This window comes from Neolamprologus multifasciatus, chromosome 14, assembly GCF_963576455.1.
Source record: "Neolamprologus multifasciatus chromosome 14, fNeoMul1.2, whole genome shotgun sequence".
Classification (NCBI taxonomy): Eukaryota; Metazoa; Chordata; class Actinopteri; order Cichliformes; family Cichlidae; genus Neolamprologus; species Neolamprologus multifasciatus.
In genome coordinates this window covers 29928853-29954046 of record NC_140452.1, presented here as the reverse complement: position 1 = coordinate 29954046, position 25194 = coordinate 29928853, and the positions used below count along the sequence as shown (strand labels likewise).

The 25194-nt window shown below is 39.4% G+C and overlaps 2 protein-coding genes across 2 annotated transcripts; both read right to left on the bottom strand.

Annotated features, from left to right (window-relative positions):
* Positions 1-3088: 3088 nt before the first annotated feature.
* LOC146504329 (von Willebrand factor A domain-containing protein 5A-like) lies at positions 3089-25179 on the bottom strand. The gene is made up of 22 exons (XM_085130338.1): positions 25132-25179; positions 24764-24966; positions 24452-24674; positions 23974-24140; positions 23776-23890; positions 19104-19278; positions 18935-19023; positions 17858-18002; positions 17348-17427; positions 17158-17272; positions 15300-15458; positions 15111-15214; positions 13362-13582; positions 12963-13004; positions 10819-10863; positions 10116-10148; positions 9308-9337; positions 8323-8343; positions 6810-6854; positions 3923-4077; positions 3420-3543; positions 3089-3330 (listed from the first exon to the last, which is right to left on the bottom strand). The coding sequence occupies exons 6-22, from the start codon at positions 19215-19217 to the stop codon at positions 3251-3253; spliced, it is 1602 nt and encodes a 533-aa protein (XP_084986464.1). The 5' UTR covers positions 19218-19278; positions 23776-23890; positions 23974-24140; positions 24452-24674; positions 24764-24966; positions 25132-25179; the 3' UTR covers positions 3089-3250.
* On the bottom strand, positions 19217-25171 carry LOC146504330 (von Willebrand factor A domain-containing protein 5A-like). The gene is made up of 6 exons (XM_085184395.1): positions 25132-25171; positions 24764-24966; positions 24452-24674; positions 23974-24140; positions 23776-23890; positions 19217-19278 (listed from the first exon to the last, which is right to left on the bottom strand). The coding sequence occupies exons 1-6, from the start codon at positions 25169-25171 to the stop codon at positions 19217-19219; spliced, it is 810 nt and encodes a 269-aa protein (XP_085040521.1).
* Positions 25180-25194: the final 15 nt, after the last annotated feature.

The following is a 25194-nucleotide window of genomic DNA, read 5'->3' as shown; positions in this document are numbered from 1 at the left end:
TGTCCAATCTAATAACAATAATTGTTATGAGGGCTTCTATATCAACTCCAGAACACGGTAACTTATTTACTAAGATGCGTGTGAAAATGTCCTGATTAGACCTCAAAAGGTCCTCGAGGGTTATATTAACTGGAGCAGAACTGAATTTGAATTTAAGTGTCACGGCTAATGGAAAGTATGGACTCAAGTGCAGAGCTCTGGATACAAAGCAGACAGTGCGTTTATTTACAGTGCTCAAATACAGTCTTAAACAAAGAAGGGCGATTGTCCAAAGGTGATTTTCTCCCAATTCCCGAAGGTGGTGCACATGAGTTAGTGATGTGCGATACCACTGATTTCCTTTCTGATCCGATACCAAGTAATATTCAGGGTGGTATCAATGATACTGATCCGATACCGATACTTTGTACAAAAAATTGTATTTATTGAGTCTCAAATTATAGCGTCATAATGATTACAGGACATCAGATTACTTGTTCTTATCACTTAATAATGCAGAGTTCATTATATAGAAATAAAAAAAACTGAAGTTGTGCGCTATTTGAACACCTTTCCTGCCTACAGCACTAAAGGACTCCGGGAGAGACGTCTGTCTCGCCCTAGCAGCACCTGTCCCTCTCCTCCTCTTCAGTTCACCTCAACATACGCTCGTCATATTCTGTGATATGATTTACTCTGAGGTGTTTGACAAGGTTAGTGATGTTGCCACAACCATACATGCCAACCCTCCCAATTTTTCCGGGAGAATACCGAATTTCCAAAAATATTTGGATCGATCTGCCCACCACTAATCACTACTCTTCAGTGAAAATCCGTGTGTGCTCCTTCCCGAGTGATAAAACCAGCGAGCCCTTTTCTCCGCTCTGTACTTCTCCACCTGAGGGACGAGCAACAACAACAGCTGATGAGAAGGCTAGCCTGGCTATGCTAAGTCACAGAATTGTGAGCACACTAAACTACCGAACTTCAAGTACAATCCAGCTTTGACTGCTGTCTGGACACACCGTTAAATAATAATAGTTTGTGTCATTGTCCAGATGTACATAAGCATGATTACTAGAGGTGGGAATCACCATACATCCCACGATACGATATTATCACAATACTTAACGCACGATACGATATTATTGCAATTTTTAAAAATATTTTGCGATATTCAGATTCTGTACATAAAGGTAAACTTTATCAATATTCATTTTATCTAATATCAAAGTCTCACGCTCAGTCTTTCTCTCATTTCAGTCAGTTTTATTGTTGACAAACTTGAACGATTTGTATTACAGTCTAGTCCAACTTAACTGAATGCAACCATCTGGTACAATTATAGCTATTCTGAACTATGCAATTTCTGAAAACTATGCAGCCCATTCAGCAACTGAAGAATTTGAAAGTAAATTAAAACCAAATATAATTTTACATTAAATAAAAAAGTTTTAAACTTAATTAAAATAAAACATGTCTTAAATTAAAATAAGTAAACTGTCATGTTTATTGCTGCCAAAAAAAAAAAGTTAAACATATTTGGACAGTGAAGGAATGTCAGGATTCTTGCTCAGAAAAAGGAGCTGATTAACATGCTCTGAAGTCAGAGTATGTTCCAGTCCACAAAAACTTTTTTTGTAACAAAATATCGATTTCTGCTGTCCCTGTATCGATACATTATTAGCAAACAAAATATCACGATACTACACAGTATCGATTTTTTCCCCCACCCCTAATGATTACACAGTTACACAATCATACCAAAACTCTGTCCTGATAGTTTCCACTTTCTCTTTTGTATCAGACATACTGAGACAATATTTGGGATAAATAACCATGAAAACAATTTATTTATTAAGTTTACACATCACATCATTATAATCATTGAGCCTATTTGACTTTAATCGTCCACTTGATGGTGCAGTAGAGCCAATGAATCGTCACAATGCTTCGAACCATGAGTCGACCAGTTGGATGGAAAGCTTCAGTTCATCACAAGGCTTCATCTCACATCACTAATGAAAGCTCTTATAATTTGGCTGCTATTAGAGACCATTGATTTAGGCTCTCTTTGGTTACTACGTGGATCTTTTTTCAGACAAATTAATGAAAAAAATATAATAAATGGAAAAACAGAGTACAAATGTTTACGATTAACTGGATATTACAGCGCGATTTCAGTGCATAAATACATAAATACAGGTCTGAGACGTAAGTGGTGCAATATTGATAGAGCTCACATGACTCCCTCCTGTTTGTATCCCAGAAATAAACCAGGATTCTAGTGCCTCATATACTGCACAGGTCATCGGCACACCTGTGAGATTCAGGACGACATGCTAAGCAGTGCTGTGTCACCGTCAATAATACACCATATTAATGCAAGGTACAATTACAGCTGGGCTCCGCCACGTTTTATTTTAACAGAGGAAATAAATTATGCAGAGCTAGCTGAGTTGGTTGAAATTCAGTTGCTACTTTAAGAGAATTTCATACAAGAATAATTGAAGATGAAATAGGTTATTAAAGCTGTCATCATTGCTTCAGTGCCATATTCTAATGCTGTAACTCAGATTTGAAGAGGGGTTGTTTAGGTGGAGGCTAATCCACCACTTGGTTAAAACTCACAATGATAACATGATTGAAGATAGCGGTCTACAGAGGATTAAAATCAAAATCAAATGTGAAAACTTGCATCAGAGTTCAAATATGCCATTAACTCTGTTATCAAAGTTAGAGCTCTAACAATATAAATGATGCAGGTATAACAAACCTTACTTGATATTACTGATACACACCTGAACTAGATCATCCTCTCTTCAGCTGCACTCAGTTAATTCAACTCAAAAATGTCAAATTCCAGCCATTTCCACTTCCTACTGGTGTCCTCAGGGACCTCTACCATTTCTTATTTGGCTACTTCCAATTGGTCATCTCTCCTACACATTTAATATCAATTTTCTCTGTTATGTTGATGACACCAAACTCTACTCGTCTTTAATGTGAAATGTTTATGTGGGAAATAAACAAGTCAGCAGATGTAGATGATGGTTTTACCATTGTTGTTTTTAATGAACAGACACATGAAAACAGATAATTCTGCAGACACGTGTTACAGTGTTTAATCCAATGTTAAATACCAATTTGGATTCAAGGAAAATAATGATTTTATAACAAAGGGTCAGACTAAAGAAAGCAACACAGTATAGTGTAAGTCAGTATCATTCTGCTTAACAGTGCTGAAGGTGAGGTCACTTTAAGAAAACCCTCAGAGTCCCAGAGCTTCTTTCTTCACGCTGCAACCCAGCAGGACATTTCCAGCATCCACACACTCTGACACAAACGGTGCTAAAAACACAAAACACACAATGATTATAGAAATTGATATGGGGGAAAAGCTGACTATATCATTTTATTTTCATTGTGATGATTACTACCTTTGTGAGCTTGGAGCCATGAGGCAGCCTTCACAGCCAGAAGCTCCCACTCGTCCTTTGCATCCATCTTGAAACCATGAAGCCAGATCAGAGCCAGGATGGTGGCCCACACTTCACTGCTGGCCTAATTCATCAAGTGAAAGACAGTCAGATAAAACAGGAAACATGAAAATTATCATCTTAATTTCTGCAAATAATATAAATGTAAAATAAGACAGTGATATACTTTAAGAACCTCTGATGATGAAAATGATTTCTGCTGCTTTGTGGTTACTGGACAATATCAGACTTTAGTGCAGCTCAATGGTTGCTCATCAGTGTGAGTGTCTGATATACAGATGCTTATTTTCATGCATCAAGAAGGCCTACAGTTAGTCTGACTTTATTTCCATTTGTTTTCTGTTGTGTTGTAATTCTAGTTTTCATTCAGATCATGCTATGGAATTTGTTATACAGTATTTTACATTTGTGTTACTATTTCAACAGCCAAAGCAACAGCCCACCTTTTCAGGCTTTGACTTTTCCACCTCCTCGTCGGTCTTTCCCAGTGCAGCAGCCAGAGCTGGATCAAGCAGCCAGCAGCCAGACGCCTCCTGCAGGGAGACTAACTGCAGCAAAGGGTCTCTGGGTGGCTGTTTGGGCACAGCAGCTGGAAAATCTAAGATGGAATAAAGACAAAACCTGATTATGCTGCTAGATGAGACAACATAAAGTGTATATGACTAACCAATCCACAAACCATTACACCCTAAACTGTTATATATAACGTCTTATTTGATTCATTTGAATATCTGTCAAAAATGTAACGTTAAATATAATTACCAAAGCAATTCAATGTGACAAATTGTGTATTTACAACAGCCTTAAAACTGACAACACCCCAGCATTAGGCTTTATGAATTGAACAGGCGGAAGTTAGTCGGATTTTAATGAATAACTTTTGAAAGTAATCAACCTGATCAGATGAATACTGACGAAATGATGTTATTTCGTCAGTATTGATGTTATTTTATTATAAAACATTGTTCTCATGCTTTATAATAACAATATGTGGCCAATATGCTAAATCCAAGAGGTCAGAAGACACTAAAGCAAAGAAAACTTAATAACAGTAAATCCTCGCTTTTATCTATTTTATTATTTTATTATTATTGTTTTATTATTAAGAGTCCTAAAAGAGTGTGCCGACCAGCTGGCTGGGGTCTTCACTAAGATCTTCAACACTTCACTGTCCCAGTCTGGCATCCCGCCGTGCCTAAAGTCAGCCACAATTGTCCCACTGCCAAAGCGTTCTAACATTAGCAGCCTCAACAACTACCGATCAGTTGCTCTAACACCTGTTATAATGAAGTGCTTTGAGAAACTGGTCCAACGTCACATCATGTCCTGCCTGTCTGCCACCCACACTCGACCCGCTCCAGTTCGCATACAGAGCTAACAGATCAACTGAAGATGCCATTGCTACAACGCTCCACACCACCATCTCTCACCTGGAAGCGCAGGGCCGTTACGCCAGGCTGCTCTTTGTTGACTTTAGCTCTGCTTTCAATACGATACTCCCGGACAGACTAATAGTTAACAACCTGTGTGTAGATAACAACCTGGACCTCAATACCACCAAGACAAAAGTCGACTTCAGAAGGAGGAAGTCTGAGCTGCAGCCTGTCAGCATCAATGGGGAATGCGTGGAAAGGGTCTCCAGTTTCAAGTTTCTGGGTGTGCACATAGACACAGGCCTCCGATGGAGCTCTAACACCTCTGCGGTTTTAAAGAAGGCCCAACAGCGTCTCCACTTTCTGAGAATCCTCAGAAAAATGGACCTGAAGAAGGAGCTGCTGACCGTCTTCTACCGCTGCTCCATTGAAAGTGTGCTGACATATTGCATCAGTGTGTGGTTCTCCAGCTGCACCACAGCACAGAGAAAGGCACTCCAGAGGGTCATTAATATGGCCCAAAAAAATCATTGGACATCCTCTTCCCTCCCTGAAGGACCTGTACAGCACTCGCTGTCTCAAGAGGGCACGCAGCATCCTACGGGACTGTAAACACCGAGGTGTGTTTAAGCTGCTGCCGTCGGGCAGGAGGTTCAGGCTGCTGAGGTCCCAGACAAACAGACTCAAGGACAGCTTTTACAACAGGGCAATAGCCCTGATCAATGCAAATAGCTGACGTGATTGGCTACCTCCCTGGACTTTTTTGGGGGGGAGGTAACAACAGTAAAAGCAATAACAATAATAAGATTTATATTTATAACAAGGTGCAATAATAATTAATGTGCAATAATAACAGTGTGCAATACACATACACTTATTCTTCTTTTCTTATTACTAAGTTAATATACTGTTTGTGTTGTTTGTGTTGCGTTGAGATGTGTTGTCTCGTGTCGTGTGTTGTGTTATATGTAGTGCCGACGTAGGACAGTTTTCCAATTTCATTGTACTACTATACTATGTATGACTGTGCAGTGACAATAAAGAGTTATCTTATTAGAATATTAGACTAATAAATTATTCAGCAGGAGAAAAGTGGATCTTCTGTCAAAAAAGGCATAAAGTAGAATCAACTGCTACCAGCAGCAGCTTAACAGCTCAACATTGCTCATTTGCTGTTGTAGTTTACTGTATATGTCACGTATTCTCAAGATTGCTGTAACAATTTCTACATGCAGTAGCTAGAATATAGAATAATAATTTGCTCAACTTCAAAAATGTATTGATATATAGGGTGCCTTGTCCTTGATTTTTATATATTGTGACTGTCGTCTGTCTTAAACTACACTAATAACGGCTTATTACTGAAATCGCATCCATCTTTTTGCACTTTAATAAATATAGTGGGGTATTTTTCCCCAGAGGTACTGTATAATCACTCTGTGATTAAATCTGTCTCAGTTAAGGTAAATGACTGCAGAGAAAGCGTGGGGTTATTTCTGTAGACTCAACATTCCTTTGTCCAAATGGACTCTGCCGTATGTGTCCATGCAAGATGACTGCAGCATGGAAATACAAAAGATGTTTTGCTCTGAAATTCTCAGTCTTACATGAGGCACTCCTGTGGCTGGTTATTTAGGGGTTAAAATGACCATAGCTTACCCGGCATTCCTCACAATATCTTCAAGGTAAAGTATGTTGACCAATATCAGTTAAGGTAAAGTATGCTGACCACGCCACAGTCGTGTATCTGGAGTGACAGTGGGCTGGAGAACAGCTAAAACCCGTCCACTCAAAAATCAAAACGATTGTGATGTTCTCAGTGCAGTCATCCAGGCGTGAGTTGCAGCACTTTTTGGGGATGGAAGGTTAGTGCAGAGGTTTCTGTAAAAGTGTTTCCACGGTCGCTTACTGTATTTACACACATCTTTGTTTCTTTTCTGTTTAGTGTTTCACTTACCTTGTGAAGCCATAGCACAGTGCTGGACTTCTGAGGAAAAACGTTCTAGATTAAAAAAAGAGAAGAAATAAAGACATTACAACAAATCTTTATTATTTTGAACTTGTATGATAGGTTTGTAGCTTAAACCTATTCGCTGGGACGTTAAGGACAATTTAATTACACAGCAAAGCAAGACACGAGTAGGCAAAGTTCTTTATGTTTCTCGTGCACGGGAGAGAACTGGACAAACGCCGTTCCTTCGCTTGACCCCAGCGTCTCTCATCTGCTCCCCCGTAACACTGCTCTTTTATTGAGGTTACATGAATATGCATAGGTGCATTAACATACGACGTATACATACACACAAAGAGTACCTTGCCTGTGCGTTGTGTAAGTATGTGTGTGTGTGTGTGTGTGTGTGTGTTCAGCCGTTCATCTAAACAAAAGGCACTTAGACTAAAACTGACATAGCTACGTTTATCCTACCATAAAACAATAAGAGAAGTTATGCCATCTCCCATGCTCCCAGGATGTGGGTGTGAATGCCAGAACACTCAGGCCCACAAAGCCTTTGCAGACTCCTAGGGATCGCACATCCTATCACTACACAATCGATTATACACCTCTAAGCATATATGGTTAAATATTTCTAAGCATAAATGACAATCAACAATATAAACCTAACATTGTTAAAATGTAAAGTTTTTAAAAATGCAACTTTTTACACTCTGACTTAGAGCACATTACAAGTGTTTAAAATGAGTGAGTGATTTAAAACTATAATTAAAATCACAAAAAGATGCAACTTTGAATATTAATGTTGGAACTGTATCCTCACCCAGAAATTAAAATTCATGGTTTCAAAAAAAGAGTATACACACACATATATATATATGCATACTCTTTTTTTTTTTAAATTTTCAGTCCACAAACCAACAGTCCACAAACCACATGTAGATTGGACCATGGCCTCAGATTTGGAGGTGCTAATCCTCATTCCCACCGCTTCACTCTTGGCTACGAACCGTTCAAGCGCGATCTGGAGGCCATCACCCAAGTGAAAGCCTTTCGCCACTTGGCTAAGCCTAGAAATTCTGTCCATAAAATTTACGAACAGAATCGGTGACAAAGGGAGTCCTGGTGGAGCCCATCACCCACCAGGAACGAGTCCGACTTATTACCGTCTATGAGGAGCAAGCTCTTGCAGCAGTTTCATATGGATCGAATGGCCCGTAATAATGGGCCAGACACCCCATACTCCCAAAGCACCCCCCACAGGCACACGACACTCAGAGGGACACGGTCGAATGCCTTCCCCAAGTCCACAAAACACATGCAGATTGGTTAGGCAAACAACCATGCACACTCAAGTATCGTTGAGAGGATAAAGAGCACTGGTCCAGTGTTCTACAACCAGGACAAAAACCGCATTGTTCCATTGTTAAAACAGAAATGTGTTTGTTTGCGTCTGTGCTTTTGAAAATGCATGAAGATAAAGATATGTTGTTCTGCCATTTAATTTTTTACTTACTTTTATGCAGACGATCACCAACTGAAGTAAAAACAAAAAAGAAAGAAAGAAAAGGGAGTCAAAATATTTCATAAGAATTTGTTAAAGAGAACAATTAATGGACTGACTTTTTCTAATTTATTTGGATAAAATACAAATACGGCAAACAGTATTTAAAATGTCTGCTATCTTCCTCCATTCAGTCTGGTTGTTCTGTTTTCATGTCCTAACTCTTCAGTTATTATACAACTTGTTACTCTCACCTCCCTGACTTGTCTGCCAGTAGTTTCCTCACCACTCCTCGCCTGCATCCTGTTCTCTGATTGGTTGCTGAAGTATTTCTACCAGTTGCTCACCATCCTCGATTTGCACAATTGCCTATTTCCATTGTTTTCTAGTCTTAAGCTTTTTCCTCTTAGTTCTTTTCCAATTACTTGTCCATCCTGCGTCAAGCACTGTCTGCCATATGTTTGATTTAGCAGTTAAGACGAGATGATTTGAAAACAAATTATAAATGAAGCTACTGGATTCTGATTTTACTGCAGTACCTTACAGTTCATTATAAGTAGTCTTTCAAGTCTATGTGGTGTTCAATAATATTCTGAATATATCAAAATGTTGTAAAAGTTCAACCTTCTTCAGTCAGCATGTGGTGTGAATGAGACACGGCGGGTCCAGGGATCATAGGTTTGAGCCATTTTATTCAATATTTGTCACACCACAACACACACCAACCCCTGAGTCCCCGTGTTTTTAACTAAGCGGGCGTGATTAAGAATGCCGTGCAGGTGCGTCCGCCCTCCCTGCACGGCAACGCAGACCACGCCCCACCACACACCACTTTAAGATACTCTCTGTTAATATGTTAATAATGGCAAACAGAAATACCGAAGAAGCATTTTACTTTCAACATTTCAAATAAGTCCAAAGAGAAATGTGTTGGTTTGTTTACATTTATTTTTAAACATATGTGCTGTTCTGCCATCCAGCTTTCACTTATACTTACCCCACTGACTAAACTTCTGGAAGGTACCAACTGTGAAGTCAAGAGTTTAAAAAAAATAAATTAGGGTTAAAACATTTAACAAGAATTTGCTAAAATAACAACAAAAGTACAGATTGTTAATATTACTGTGGTGATATATAAATACAACACAAATATTACAAACAGTATTTTAGGTTTATCTTAGCAGTCTAGTTTTTACATCCTGCGAGGACCTGTAACTCATTCAGAAATTATATTCCCAAATACATTAAGAAGGCAAGTGGAGATAATGTCCCCAACTAATAAAAGCAAAATAGTTTACATAAAATGTAAAACACAATTTCATTTATTTGGACTTTTGACATATCATAATCTTATTTGTGTTATTTTATAGCTCTGAAGTCCTGAATGTTGTAAATGTAGGAAGTAGTAAACACAGTCAAATCCTTCTATGAATAAGTGTAATCAAAGTTTTGACACATAAATTTTTCTTCTACTCCCACTTTTTGTTGCACACTCGTAGTATACAATAAATAATCTAAAATACTGGATTCTGATATTATGTGGTGCCTCAAAACTCATAACAAAAATGTAAAATGTAAATATGTTCAATTAAATTATAAATGTGGCAAAATGTTGTACGAACCTGATTTTCTTCATTTACTGATGTAGCATACATCCTGTCTACCAAGGTAAGTACTGCAGCTACACTACATACAATATTTAATATATAAAACTTCAAGTTAAAACAGAAATATTTTGTTTCTGTGCCTTCATTTGCATAGCTGTGTATGTGTGTGTGTTGATTTGTCATTCAAATTTTACTTACTTATGGGCAATGGAGCACTCTTCTTCATTACGCCTACAATGAAGTCAAGCCAAAAAAAAAAGAAAGAGTCAGATTTTTCTGGTATTTGAAGTATAACAGCACTAAGTTGATGTTATTTTGGTGATATGACACAAAGGCAAATATTACAATTGGGTTTTAGAGCTTCCTCTTTTCAGTCTGGTTGTTCTGTTTTCATCTCCTAACTCTTGTGTCATTTCAAGACTTTTTTCCTTTTACAGTTCTCTCATTTCTAATTGGTCACTGCAGTATTTACACCACTTGCTCATTACACTTTTTGGGGGTCAGATTTGTCAGATTACCTAGTTCTATTGTTCAACAGTATTTAGTTTTTTTCCCCCTCAGTTTCTTTTGATTCCTTGAATCATGTGTTTAGTAGTAAATCTCACGTTTTGTTTAACTGCCGTCCCTTTTAAGGAGTCATACTTTAGGATCCACTGAGCTGACTCTAGTATATTCTGCTCTTCACTATATCAAAAAATTTATATGCAAAATAAAACAAAAACCTGCTGACTGTAATAGTATAACACAGTACACTCTTATGCTTTTTTGCTCTTAGCATTTTCATTGTGCTGATTTCACTCACACTCAGAAAGATGTTTAAATCTGTTAAATCTCAGGGACACAAGCACACCTCCATGCACACACACAGTTTCCATCACCTTTCACTCAGCTTTTTACTTACATGCTTTATATGTAACATAGGATTCTGAACAGCAATCTAATGAAACTGTTAGATGAAAAAAGGAGATAAAGTACGAGTTCAGGACAGGTTAGTATTTATAGAGTTGCCCTGGCAACAGACTTTTCCGGTGCAGCTCTGCACTATAGACATGCATAGATGTATCTTGTACTACCATTGATCTTTTTAACTTTCTAATGCTACTGACATGTGCATTAGAAATGTGCTTTGAACCATCTCTGATGTTGTCCTAATCATGATAAAATTACTTTTATTTATGATCAGCGATCTTTGTCTTCAGAGCTGTGGGGGACACTTTTAGTGTTTGCTTTAAAAAAAAACAAACCTCACAGGGTGTTGGAAGATTTCTCTGCACAAGAGGTCCAAGAGGAGCATTGTTTTCAGCTTAATGAAGCTTTCATTTGCTGCATCGGTTCATTCTAGTTTGTTCAAATAAGCTCTCAAGTGGATCAACTACTCTTGCGCTGTTCGGCAAAAATTTGCTGAACCACGACCTAGGAAGGAGCAAAGTGCAGACATGTCCTTTGGTGCAGGAGCTTCAGAGATGGCAGTCAGGTGGACTGGGTGAGGACACAAGCCCTTCTTTGAAATGACGTCCCAGGAATGGAATATGCGTCTGCCCGAATGAACTTTTACTGGAATAGATCTGCGGACCAACATCCTTCAGAGGCCTAAGAAAAGCATGCAAACGTTCATTGTGTTCTTCTTTAATGCGTCCATTATTGCGCTTTTATTAGGTTCCCCCAGATCCACGCAAAGTCTCAAGTCGCCCTTATGTTTTCTTGCCACCACTAGAGGACTCAGCCATTCAGATGTGTCCACTGGTACAATAATGCCTGCTTGGAGCAGGCTGACACCTCTTTGCATATGCTGAGTAGCAGATGCCTCAGTTTTACTTCATTGTTAACCTGAACTTTGTGAATGAACCCTTTAACACATCCAAGATGGTGGGCAGAAACAGAATCAATGTTGTTCACCATGCATGTCTGTTTATACTTTTCCATCTATAATATTAATTTTGAGTGCTTTATATGATCTTTAACTAGGTAGAATAATCCTGACACTTTTTTGTCAGCATTTGTCAGCACTCTCTTCTTCATCTGCCTAAATAAATACTGAGCCATATGCGATGGGTTATGGTACACATCCATTTTTAAAAGTCCCCCATTACTGATGGTGTGGCAGAGGTGTGGCCTGTGGCTCAGCTGCAGCTGCAGGGGAGGGGTGGGGCAGTGAGCTCAAGGGAGCGGTGCCAGGAAGGCTGGAGGGACAGGTGGTGATGATTGTCCTAACGAGGCTTTTCCTTTTTATAGTGAAGCCGGAGACCAGAGAAGCCAACTGGAAAGTTGGTGGACGGGCTGCCGAACAGTAAAAACGATATGTGTGCAACTTCAACAAACCCTCCTGAAAGTGGTCCCAGTAACAGTGTGTTGGGTCCCAGTCTTTACAGATGGAAATCTCAGTGTAAGGCTAGCTGCCCTAAGATTCGATTTTCAGCCAGGTGTCACCCACACACCAATGGCCCAGTGGTGTTCCAGGGTAGAATGACAGACACTTCTTTTACACTTCCTCAAGATAAAAATGGGCTGCAGTGGGTGAAAGTGGGAACCCATGTTTCTTCCTGTAGTACTGACCCTTGTATGCAAATCCATAATGACATCTTTCACCTTAAACAAAATCCAAGGAGTTCTGGATGTGGTGTGGCTGTGGTGTTTAGGGGTGACTAACAAGTTATTGAAGACCAAAGCCAGAAACTATGAGGCTGAGTTGATCATACAGATAGTGGGTCTTAAAGGTACACCATGTTTATGTGTCTTTTTTGAACCCTGCAGACTTTGTGTAGCTTCTACTGGGTATCACCTGCGGTATGAGGTCAATGAGCTTTCTGGGATTTCTTTATCTGGATGATTAAGCATGCATCAAAATTCAAAATAATAAAAACCTAATTTAAAAAAAGATTGCTGAAAACACACTGCCCTTTTGTGTCTCTCTGCCCTTTACATTACCATTGTGGTGATGTCATTCACACCTATATGTACAATATAAATCTATTAAATCTCAGAGACACAAGCATGCCTCCATGCAAAAAATAGTTTCCACTGCCATTCATTCAGGTTTGTACTTACGTTTTCTATATGCTGCTGATGATAACAAGCAATCCATTGCCACTATATAGGATGAAAAAGACACGATATCATAGATCGGCAGATGTGTGTTGTACTTCCATTCAGCTTTTTACTTTCTAATGCTCTGTGGAGAACACAGTAGCCCGTAGGCATCTACTGCTTCATTAACTTGTTCACCAATAAGTTGTGCTTTGGTGTTCCTTGGACTAACTCTGATATTCTCCTCATAGCATCATAATAGTATTCCTTTCGTTGATGCTCAGCTATTTTTAGCTTCAGATGTTGGTGACAGTTTTAGTTTTGCTTTTTAAAAAAATTAACTGGACGGGGTTTCTCATTGTTATTCTGATCCAGTAAAAGGACTAGCTGTTAGAATCCCTGACAATGAAAAAAACTCACGTGCTGTTGGAATATTTCTCTGCACAAGAGGTCCTTGGATCGCCTCTCCGTTGTCTATGTTGACAGCAATGAAGGCAGTGAAAGAACTGCTCACTCCTGATTGGACACTGAGCAGCACCACCTTCTCCTTCACTCCTCCACCTTGCTGTCCTCTGTGCTCTCTCTCCTCCATCTCCAGGGAACGAATCAGAGTGCAAGCACCCAACCTGTGGACTATTAGTCTGCAGATAAGAAGGAAAACACACAGTGTTATTGTGTTATTATAGTATATTAGTTTACCAGTCATTTTACTGTTTTTAACACCACTGTGTCCTCTTCGGGGTCACACAGTGAGGAACATGTAAAAAGGCAGCATCTGATGCAGTCAAAGCAGTCCCTCAGTTGCAGTTTAGAGTCCAGACTGGAACAACTCAGTTTATCTTTCTTTATGGCTGATTAATAAGTGGGGACTGTGGTAGGACTCGACTTATGCGGTCAAAGAAGTGCAGGAGACTGATGCTGTCCAGTGTAGCAAGTGATTTATTCACCATTTTGTGACCGAAACAATATTTACAAAGAAACAAATAAGAAACTCAACTCTATAATTAACTCAGTTCAAATAAACATAACTGAACTTAAATCAACGGAAATTAAGGTCAAACTGCACACAGCTACACTGACCCGAACCTTTTCTGAAACACCTGAGTTCTTCTGCTTAAATAGTCCACTTAATCAAACAATTTCTCCTCTGGACTATTCCATTCAGTAGGTAGATACGATGAACATGATTATATTCAAGTCTCTACTACTCCTCTTTACTGGCAACATGAACTCTGGTGTAATCAATACATATTATAACAATAAATCTACTTCTTCATAAACCCTCTAAAATCAACTTTATTAAATTATAAGAGTTCTTCCCCTTCTGCACTTGGTCTCTTCCTGTGACCTCAGATGAACCCAGAAGCTATAAAGCAGGAAGTAAAACTACATTTCCTCCTTTTGTTTCTGGAAGACAGGTAGGTAAGGTAAGTTCTAAACAATACAAATTAACAGTTGAAATAAATAACATGTTAACTTAACAGACTTGTAGGGATTGATTTAAACCAAGATGTTATATTTTATAATCTGTAAAAGTGCAAAACATAAACAAACCCGGGATAGTAGATGTTTGCCTATTGCAGGTTACATGTGAAATATGGTTAACTCAAAACAAGAATGTTAACTAAGAATATGGACAAATGGTCTTCTCACCCACTTTGTCACGGGGACCAAGTGAATCGTACAGTGATCTGACAAAAAAACAACAACGATTAGCTCCTCTGATAGTGCCGTATGTTTACATTTGTTCTCATCTTGTTGGATACTGGAAGTTATTCACTCAGTCAAAGGACATTTACTAAAATCTCCCCCCAAGAACAGTGGTTCCATTGGAGCATATGCTAGAATATCTATAACCATAAAGATATCTTGAAAAAGTTCAGAGTAAATATTTCAAGCCCTTTTTGCTTTAGCTTTGATGATTTTAGCTCATGAAAATCAGAAAACCAGTAGTTTGTGACACCCTGAACTCTCGCCTTCAGCCATGCACCAACTACATGAGGAGAGAGGTTAATCAGCAGAGCTGTGCTGCTCTTCACAAGTGGCACAGCACCTGAAACCATTCTGCTCCACCTCTCCATCCTACCAACCACACACCCCTGCTGCATTTAGTTTCAATTCATGGTCATGACCCACAGAGCACTGTGCTCTACATTAAACATGTTGTACCCAGTGTCCTCTGCAGGTCTGAGACTGAAGTGCAGCTGGTTCTCAGAGCGATGACCTGCCAGACTGTACTTCAGCGTCACACAGCCCTCTGCTGCCTCTGAGCTCTGACACAGAATTACAGTGTTAGAAGTCACGTTAATTACTGTCATCAAATACCTAAACAACAACATGAGAGACTGCTGCTCCTACCTGTCCAGTGAGCTGGGCATAAATCAGTGACCTCTGACCCTGGAAAAGTGTTGTGATCGGTGGAGAGAGGACAGTGACAGACACTTCCTTTGGTAAATCCCATGTGACTGAGATGTCGACCACAGTTGGCTGCAGAGCAAATCGCAGTGACTGCATCACCTGACAACAACAAGAATTAGAAAACAATTATGCATTTATGTTTATTTGAAATTATGTCTTCTGTCCAAATAATAACATCTAGAGATGGCATGATACTACTTTTTAATGTCCGATACCGATTCCAATATCATAAATTTGGATATCTGCCGATACCGATATGAATCCGATATAGCGTATTTTGTAATCAATAAAACAGTTTTTTTATAAATATCTTGCTGCATTTTGTATAAGTTCATACTCAAGTTTTAAAAAAACAAGAGACTGAAGCTATTCTGTTATACCTGTGTGCAAAAAATACACTGCACCCAAAATATTTCATAGTTCAGCAACACTGATCAATCTAATAAACTTAAACCTACACCATCCTCCCTATTCTGGTATTTTAAAGAGTACTTACCTACCTAACTAATAGGGTTGCCAACTCCCAGCAAAAAATATTAGGGAACCACCCCCTGCCCTTAATCGATGTAATCAACTTTAATTTAATGCAAGTGTAAAACAACTGCACAGAAATCAATTATTTTTCTACAATAATTAAATAGATTCAACATCTTTCTTCAACAGAATTGCAGACTGCACAGATGGTACCTTCCCAAAGGAAAAGGTAGTATAGCTTACTAGGGTATATTAGACTTAATAGTTACTATATACAATAATGGATTTCTATACATTTAATCAGATGACCACTTTTGTTGTAAGATTCAGATAATTATTTATTCAAAGTTTTTAAATGACATAACAAAGAAAAATATTTCTTTGTGCCCCCCTTCCCTTCCCTTCAACTCATTCATGTCACCTAAAAGGTAAACCTGTTTCTCCATCACCTGTTCAGCTCTGATGATTCAGTAAGGACTTCTCCTGGTTTCATCTTCATGTTTCCCTCTCACCAGATAACCAAACGGATATCATGACCAGCAGCTTTTACAGCTGTGGCTCAAGCAAACCTCAGCTGATACTAGAAAGTAATATTAAATAAATTCTAACAACAGCTTATTACGCTTAAACGTGCTGCTGTTGTTTATCCGCTGGTCTCCTCTTTCTGGCACAAAGTGGGCGATAAACAAACAAGAAAGACGGGACTTGCGGTAGAAAAGCCGATCAGCTGATCATTGATCAGTTTCATGTTTGAAGTAATAACAGGAGAGGAAGGGGGAGTGAATGAGAGAAGTAGATGCAACTGTGCAGCAAAGACAGAATAACTCCAGCTTTGTGTCTATTTTTTAATTCTACCTGAAGTACGGGACAAATCGCTTCCTTTTCACCTCAATATGGAACCAGTCCAGCTGTGGCTCAATATATCAGTTGTTAAGTTTAACGTGAAAATACTATGCAAACATTCAGGGATGAACTTACACACTTGCTTTACTTCTCTGGGATAGTTTTCGCCGAGATGAACTGCTGCGGTTAGGAAGCATAGCGAGGCTCCAACAGACCGCTGACAGGTCTCGCAGACAACAGCCGCTCTATCACGTGACACATACTGCTCCGATGCGCCGAGCTGGGTTACGCCAAGTAGCGCGTTTTGTGAGGTGATTTTGTGATACTTCGGATCAGATTACATTTTTTATTTCTCTCCGATATCCAATCCAGTAATTTAGGTCAGTATCGGACCGATACCGATACGTAATATCGGATCAATCCATCTCTAATAACATCATATTGCCTTTTTAATAATTGTTATTATGACTTATTGTCTTACTTTTGGTTGCATCCTGTCAGCCCCTGTGATGAACTGAGCGTGACCTCCTCCTTCCTTGGCCATCCCATTGATGAGAGCAGAGCTGGCCCCTTCCCCAATCCCAAAAGAGAAACACCTGCAACACAACAGCTGTTTTTAAGACACACAGGTTCGGTACGCAGCACATGTCATCATCATTTTGCTGTTTCACCTGTGAGAACCTGAGTTCTTCTTCACCAGATTGATCACTTCTTTGGTGTTCCCCACCTCTCCATCAGTAAAGACAAACAGCTAGAGGGCAGAAATTAAATGTAAGGTCAAATTACACAAGCTAAAAGTAACACATATACACCAGTCAGACATGACATTATGACCACCTGCCTAATATAGTGCTGGTCCCTCTTTTTTCTACCATTATAGCCCTGACCCATCAAGGCATTGAGTCCACTAGATCCATGAAGGTGACTTGTGATATCTTTAAGATCCTTTAAGGAGGTCGCGCCTCTGTGGATCGGACTTGTTTGTCCCACAAATGCTCAATTGGATTGAGATCTGTCAAATTTGGAGACCATATTTCAACCATATTTGCTTTGTGGCAGACCAGGAACACCCAACAATGGCTGCAGATATCATGGTGAATACATAATCAGTGTTATTTAATTTACCTATCAGTTTATTAATATAAACTCACACACTGTGTGTGTGTGCGTGTGTGTGTTACCTGTCTGGGCTGATTTTGAATGCAGGGCTGGCTGTAAATATGTTTGAGGGGCTCCAGGATCTGTGTTCCTCCAAGATTAGCCTTCATCTCCTCAACTTTCTTCAGAGCCTCCTCCATGGTCTTCTGGCTGTACTCCACACTCTTACTGCCATGAGATACACATAAGTGTCACAGTACTGGCTCTCTGACCCAGTGTTTGTGTTTCAGCTCTTGGTTTAATATTCTTTGATTGTTATTCCTGGTTTTGGTTATCTTTCGTTTGTGCTTAGTGATCTTAGTTCTTCCTCACTTTGTATGTTTCTTGGTCTGTGTTTAGTCTCTGCCCCCATGTTTTCTCTGTGCCTGTCCTAGTCCCCAGTCGCATGTCTAATCACCCTTGTCTCCATGTTCCCTTTGTTACAGAGTCAGTCATGTCTCTGTGTGAAGCCCGTGTCTCTGAGTCTGTGTCTTTGCTTATGTGCCGTGTTTCCTCTTTCCTGCCATGTTTAGTCCATGTCCTATGTCAATGTATCCTGCTTTGCTTCCTGTGTCTTGTTATGTCGGATTAGCCCCAGCTGTGCTTCCCTCCTGTTTTCCCGTTCCCTTGTTACTCCCCGGTGTATATAAGCCCTGTATTTTTCTCTGTTAGTTGTCGTTTCCTCCGCATTAGCTGTGTGTCATGTTTGTTATGTCATGCACTCCCAGTTTAGGTCATTCTTCCTAGTTTGAGTTTTTGTTTTATTTCTAGTGCTCATATTTTGTGTTTCTCAGTTTGCTTTTTCCAGTGAATAAAAGCTGCTGCCTTCAAGTTAAATACTCCATCTTAGAGTCCTGCGTTTGGGTCCAACCTGCCACACAGCAAACCTTGACAATAAGTGATTGATGGCTGTTTAGCACTGCCAAATTCTACATTGTAATTTAATGAGTTTCACTCATGCATTTTCAAAACTGCCTGTGAGAACCATAACATAACAGCAGCTTACCTAAATGAGCTGTAAGTATTCTAGAAATGCATTATCTGGTGTAACTAGGGCAGATATCTTATTACACAAGTGACATCATAGACTGAAGCACAGTTTTATGGACTGAATCACTCACGGGAAGATGTGTTCATAACTGGACCCAAAACTGTAAATGTTGAAATAGCAGCCCATTGGTAAGCTCTTCAACAGGAGGAGCAGAGTGTCCTTCAGGAAAGAGGGAGAAGATGGTGAGGCCACTGTGTGAGAGGAAAGGTTTTATAACTCTAACACCACATCATAAATACCCTGGCACTGCTGATCCGAGATTCCCGCTGCTCACTGTTATTGGTAGCACAGTCCATACTTCCAGATCGATCCACTAAGAACACAAACTCTCCACATGAAGCCATTGAAGACATCACAGACTGGGGGACTCAGGGTACAGACTCACCATCACCATTGGATCACCCATCAGAGAGTCTGAAACACATGAAAGGACCGAAAAATGTCAAGTTTACAATTTGTTATATATTCCAACTGTTGGGGTACCTAACAGTGTTTTCAGTATTGCACCTTTATTTTGTGTTCTCGTCTTGGTTTACGACTGTGAGGGTTTTGGTTTCTGTTTTACATTTCTATTCCTCCAGTTCATCTTGGTTTGTGATTTTGTAGTCTTAAGCTTTGGTTCCAGACTCCCTCTGTTCTGTGACCAGTCTGTGTCTGCCCACATCTATGTGTTCCCTCTGTTGCAGTGTCAGCTTGGTAGTCTGTAAGTTCAGTCAGGGTTTCCTGTTTTACTTTGAAGGTCCGTGTCTTATGTTAATGTGTCTGGTTTTGTCCCAGCTGTGTCTCTCCCTCCTGTCTTCCATTCCCTGATTGCCCCCTGTATTCAAGCCCTGTGTTTTCTCCATTATCCCATGCTGTGTGTTCCGTCCGTCTGCCTGCCAGTTTAGTTTCTGTATTCCCAGTTTAGCCAATTTTCTGTTTTTGTCATTTAGTAATAAATCTTTGTTTTTAAAGTCTGAACTTTTGGGTCCATCATTCCTCCTATCCTGCCTGCACACAGCCTTCACATGACACCACCATGTTTGTAGTTGTGGTTTATATTCACTTATCATGTAAATGATTGTCATTTGGCTTTTGACTTCTCTGGGGGGGGGGGTTTGGGGGTAAAATGAGAATGCAGTCATCTTTGGTAACATTATTTTTGACTTTTTCTAATTCACACAGGGTCAAAATTATGCAAACAGGCTCAGATATGACCAGTTTAAGCATGATGTTCCCACCACAATGCTTGACAGCTGGTACATTGTTCTTATATTTGAAAGCCTCTCCTTCACTCCTGCAAATTTAAGTCAAATGTAAGGAGCTTTTTTTTTTTTGTTCCAGAAATGTAAAGTTTATGTTACAATTGAGAATTAGTGATACTTGGGTTGTTCCTGCAGATCTCAACTAATTTCTTAAAATTAAGAGTTTGGCTCTTTCTTCAAACTTATTAAAGTGGTGACACATCCAAAAAAAACCTTTTACATACATGCAGCTGTTTGAACCTAGAATTTGCAGGTGTTTCGTTTATGCAAATCTAAAATTCTCCTCCTTAGATTTTCACTGACTTTCTTTGATTTTTTTCCCCATTGTTATGATTATTGGTCAGGCCAATGAGTGGTGTCACAACAAATAACTTGATGAGAAAGAGTAACTACAGACGTGAACAAAATTGTTACTACCCTTTGGTCAATGAAAGAAAAACTCACAATGGTCACAGAAATAACTTATATCTGACAAAAGTAATAATAAATAAAAATTCTATAAATCCTAACCAATGAAAGTCAGACATTGCTTTTCAACCATGCTTCAGCTGAATTATTTACAAAAATGATGGTACCCACAACTTAATATTTTGTTGAACAACCTTTTGAGGCAATCACTGCAATCAAACGATTCCTGTAACTGTCAGTGAGACTTCTGCACCTCTCAGCAGGTATTTTGGCCCACTCCTCATTAGAGGTGGGAATCACCATACATCCCACGATACGATATTATCACAATACTTAACGCACGATACGATATTATTGCAATTTTTAAAAATATTTTGCGATATTCAGATTCTGTACATAAAGGTAAACTTTATCAATATTCATTTTATCTAATATCAAAGTCTCACGCTCAGTCTTTCTCTCATTTCAGTCAGTTTTATTGTTGACAAACTTGAACGGTTTGTATTACAGTCTAGTCCAACTTAACTGAATGCAACCATCTGGTACAATTATAGCTATTCTGAACTATGCAATTTCTGAAAACTATGCAGCCCATTCAGCAACTGAAGAATTTGAAAGTAAATTAAAACCAAATATAATTTTACATTAAATAAAAAAGTTAATTAAAATAAAACATGTCTTAAATTAAAATAAGTAAACTGTCATATTTATTGCTGCCAAAAAAAAAAGGTTAAACATATTTGGACAGTGAAGGAATGTCAGGATTCTTGCTCAGAAAAAGGAGCTGATCAACATGCTCTGAAGTCAGAGTATGTTCCAGTCCACAAAAACTTTTTTTGTAACAAAATATCGATTTCTGCTGTCCCTGTATCGATACATTGTTAACAAACAAAATATCACGATACTACACAGTATCGATTTTTTCCCCCACCCCTACTCCTCATCAGCAAACGGCTCCAGTTGTTTCTGGTTTGAAGGGCGCCTTTTCCAGACGGCATGTTTCAGCTCCTTCCAAAGATGCTCAATAGGATTGAGGTCAGGGCTCATAGAAGGCAACTTTAAAATAGTCCAATGTTTTCCTCTTAGCCATTCTTGGGTGTTTTTAGCTGTGTCTTTTGGGTCATTGTCCTGTTGTAAGACCCATGACCTGCGACTGAGACCAAGCTTTCTGACATTGGCCAGCACATTTCTCCCTAGAATCCATTGATAGTCTTGAGATATCATTGTACCCTGCACAGATTCAGGACACCCTGTGCCAGATGCAGCAAAGCAGCCCCAGAACATAACCGAGCCTCCCCCATCTTTCACAGTTGGGACAGTGTTCTCTTCTTGATACGCTTCATTTTTCCATCTGTGAACATAGAGCTGATGTGCCTTGGCAAAAAGTTCAATTTTTGTCTCATCTATCCACAGGAAATTCTCCCAGAAACTTTGTGGCTTGTCAACATGTAGTTTGGCAGTTTGGTAGTTTTATGATTTGTTTTCAACAATGGTGTCCTCCTCGGTCGTATCCCATGTAGTCCACTTTGGCTCAAACAACGACGGATGGTGCAATCTGACACTGATGTTCCTTGAGCATGAAGTTCAGCTTGGATCTCTTTAGAAGTCTTTCTGGGCTCTTTTGTTACCATTCGGATTATCCGTCTCTTTGAGTTGTCATCAATTTCCCTCCTGCGGCCACGTCCAGGGAGGCTGGCTACAGTCCCATGGATCCTAAATTTCTGAATGACATGTGCAACTGTAGTCACAGGAGCATCTAGCTGCTTGGAGATGGTCTTATAGCCTTTACCTTTAAGATGCTTGTCTATGATTTTCTTTCTAATCTCCTGAGACAACTCTTTGCTTCCTCTGGTCCATGTTGAGTGTGGTACACACCATGTCACCAAACAACACAGTGACTACCTGGAGTCCTATATATAGGCCCACTCACTGATTACAAGATTGTAGACGTCTGTGATGCTGATTAGTGGACACACCTTGGATTAACATGTCCCTTTGGTCACGTTATTTTCATTCTTTTCTAGGGGTACTGTCATTTTTGTCCAGGCCTGTTTCATGAATTTAATTTTTAAATAATTCAGTTGAAGCATGGTTGAAAAGCAATGTCTTACTTTCATTGGTTAAGATTTATAGAATTTTTTATTTATTATTACTTTTGTCAGATTAAAGTTATTTCTGTGACCATTGTGAGTTTTTTTCTTTCATTGACCAAAGGATCCCAACAATTTTTTCCATGTCTGTACCAGTTGTAGTCAATCATGATCACAAATGAGAAGTTAACAGGCCTTGGCTTTGTCAAGTTTAAAGAAATTGCAGAACCTTAAGCACCACTCAGTAAAAGATTTAAGTGATTGTATGTACTTAAGCTGTATGTACAGTGGTATGAAAGAGTGTTTGTCCCCTTCCTGAAATCATAGTTGTCTCATGTCTCAGTTAAGGTCAGAGTTCATGATTCAACAATAAAAAAATTTAAAAAAAAAATGAAATAGCATTTATAGGAAAGTTCAAGGAGAAAACCACTGCTGACAAAAAACAAGACAAAGGCTCACTGTGGTAAATGGAACCATGAATTCTACTAAAACATCCTGAAGGAGAACGTCTGGATATCTGTTCGTGACCTCAAGCTGGACAATGATCCAAAACACAACAACAAGTCCACCTGTGAATGGCTTAAGGAAAAAAAATGAAGACTTTGGAGCGGCCTAGTCAAAGTCCTGACCTAAATCTGATTGAGATGCCGTGACATGACCTTAAAAAGTCAGTCAATCACTTTATCACACAGGGCGATGTAGGTTTGGGTTTTTTCCCTTTCATATAAAACACGTTCATTTAGAAACTATATTTTTTGTTTACTTCTGTTGTCTTTGTCTAATATTTCAATTAGTTTGATGACCTGAAAGTGTGACAATCTAAAAAAAAAAAAAAAAAAAGGGAAATCAGGAAGAGGGCAAACACTTTTTTAGACCACTGTAAACTTTAAACTTGAATGAATGAATTAGAGAAAATCCAAAATACATTCAAACTTATGCAAGCTTAACAATTCTTATTTTCCAAATTCATTAAAGATCTATGCTGGACAATAAATCCACTCTGGAAAAAAAAAACCCAGTTCAAAGATCATTAAAAGTCCAAAATTACCATGACAGTCACGCCCACAACCAGTGTATGTTTCTGATCACAAATATCATTCTTGAGCTGAAGAATATGGATAATGATATTTTTTTACTAAAAAGCTAATAACAACACTAATGTTACTCACCCGGCTCAGCAGAGGCCTGTCCTGCCTCCACCACAGCAGTGGGCTGGTGGGCGTCTTTGTAATAAATCAGCAGTTCAACATCTCTGTCAAACTTGTGTCCTGCAGCCAGCTTGACCTGCACACCACAAACACATTCATATTTATTCCTCAGTAAGAAGTAACAACCACACACAGCAGACACATCAGCACTCTACCTACCGTGGCCTGGGTTTGATCAGTGTTGAGGTACTGCAGAGGGTCCAGGGAGCAGTTGGACTCTACTTTAGAGATTGGACGAGGAGAGGACACTCGGGCAGAAAAAGACAGACTGTAGGGCACCAGAGAGGCTGGAACAGAAGTCACCTGGACACCTGCACCTTCACTACCTGTACACAGCATCAGGTAAAATATACTGTAATTAATGAGGCTGCTTACACTGAAATCCTTTACGTTACTAAGAACCTCAAAACAGTTACCTCAAAGTGCTTTATACTCTAGATGCTGCAATAATACAGAGAAACCCCAACATGACCCAATATGAGCAATAATTTGGCAACAGTGAGAATGAAAAACAGACTTTCAACAGAAAACCTCCAACAGAACCAGTTTCAGCCATCTGCCATGACTCGTTGGTGTTGTGGTTTTTCATTTGTGTCATTGAAGCATTTCTGGTCCAAGTATTCTGAAGTTGTCCTACCCTGAGGTTGGTATCGAGGGTTGAGCACAGCAGGCAGACAGAACCTCAGACCATCATCAGCCTGCACAGCCAGCTCAGTGACGTACTCCAACCTGATGGAGGCGCTCTCTCCTGGAGGCAGACTGCCCACACTCAGAGAGAATATATCTGGACTCTCATCACTCTCCTCCAATAGGAAGGCCTGCTGACCGGAGCTCAGAGCATCATCATACTCCTCACGAGCCTGAAGCACAGGTGACACATGTCAGTGACATTCACTGTGTTTATTTTGAAGCTCACTTATAATCAGGTTATATTTACAGTCCAGCTCACCTTCTGTTTCTCCTTCAGCTCAGCTACAATCTGTGTCTGTCCAATCTGAGCACTGAAATGACAGACAGCAGCATCTCCAGGCAGAGGGAAGACAAAAACAGCCTCTAATGGTTTGTCCTCCTTGTTCTCATAGTTCAGAGTGGAGACCACTGTAGCCACATGGTCCCTCACCTCCAGCTCCACCTCAATGCTCTTCAGAGGAACTGACAGACAAACAGAATTGTGATACAAACACAACACTCATATATTCTAGTGAAAAATGTTACATTTTAGCCACATGAAACTGTTATAAAAAATTAGTATACATGAAGATTTTAATAATGAAGTGAGGTTCTGGTGAATACAGTCTCTTTATTTTATATCAGTACCTGGTTCTTTCTCAAATGTTAGCAGACCACAACAGTTCATCATCGCACCTGTGAAACAAAAAC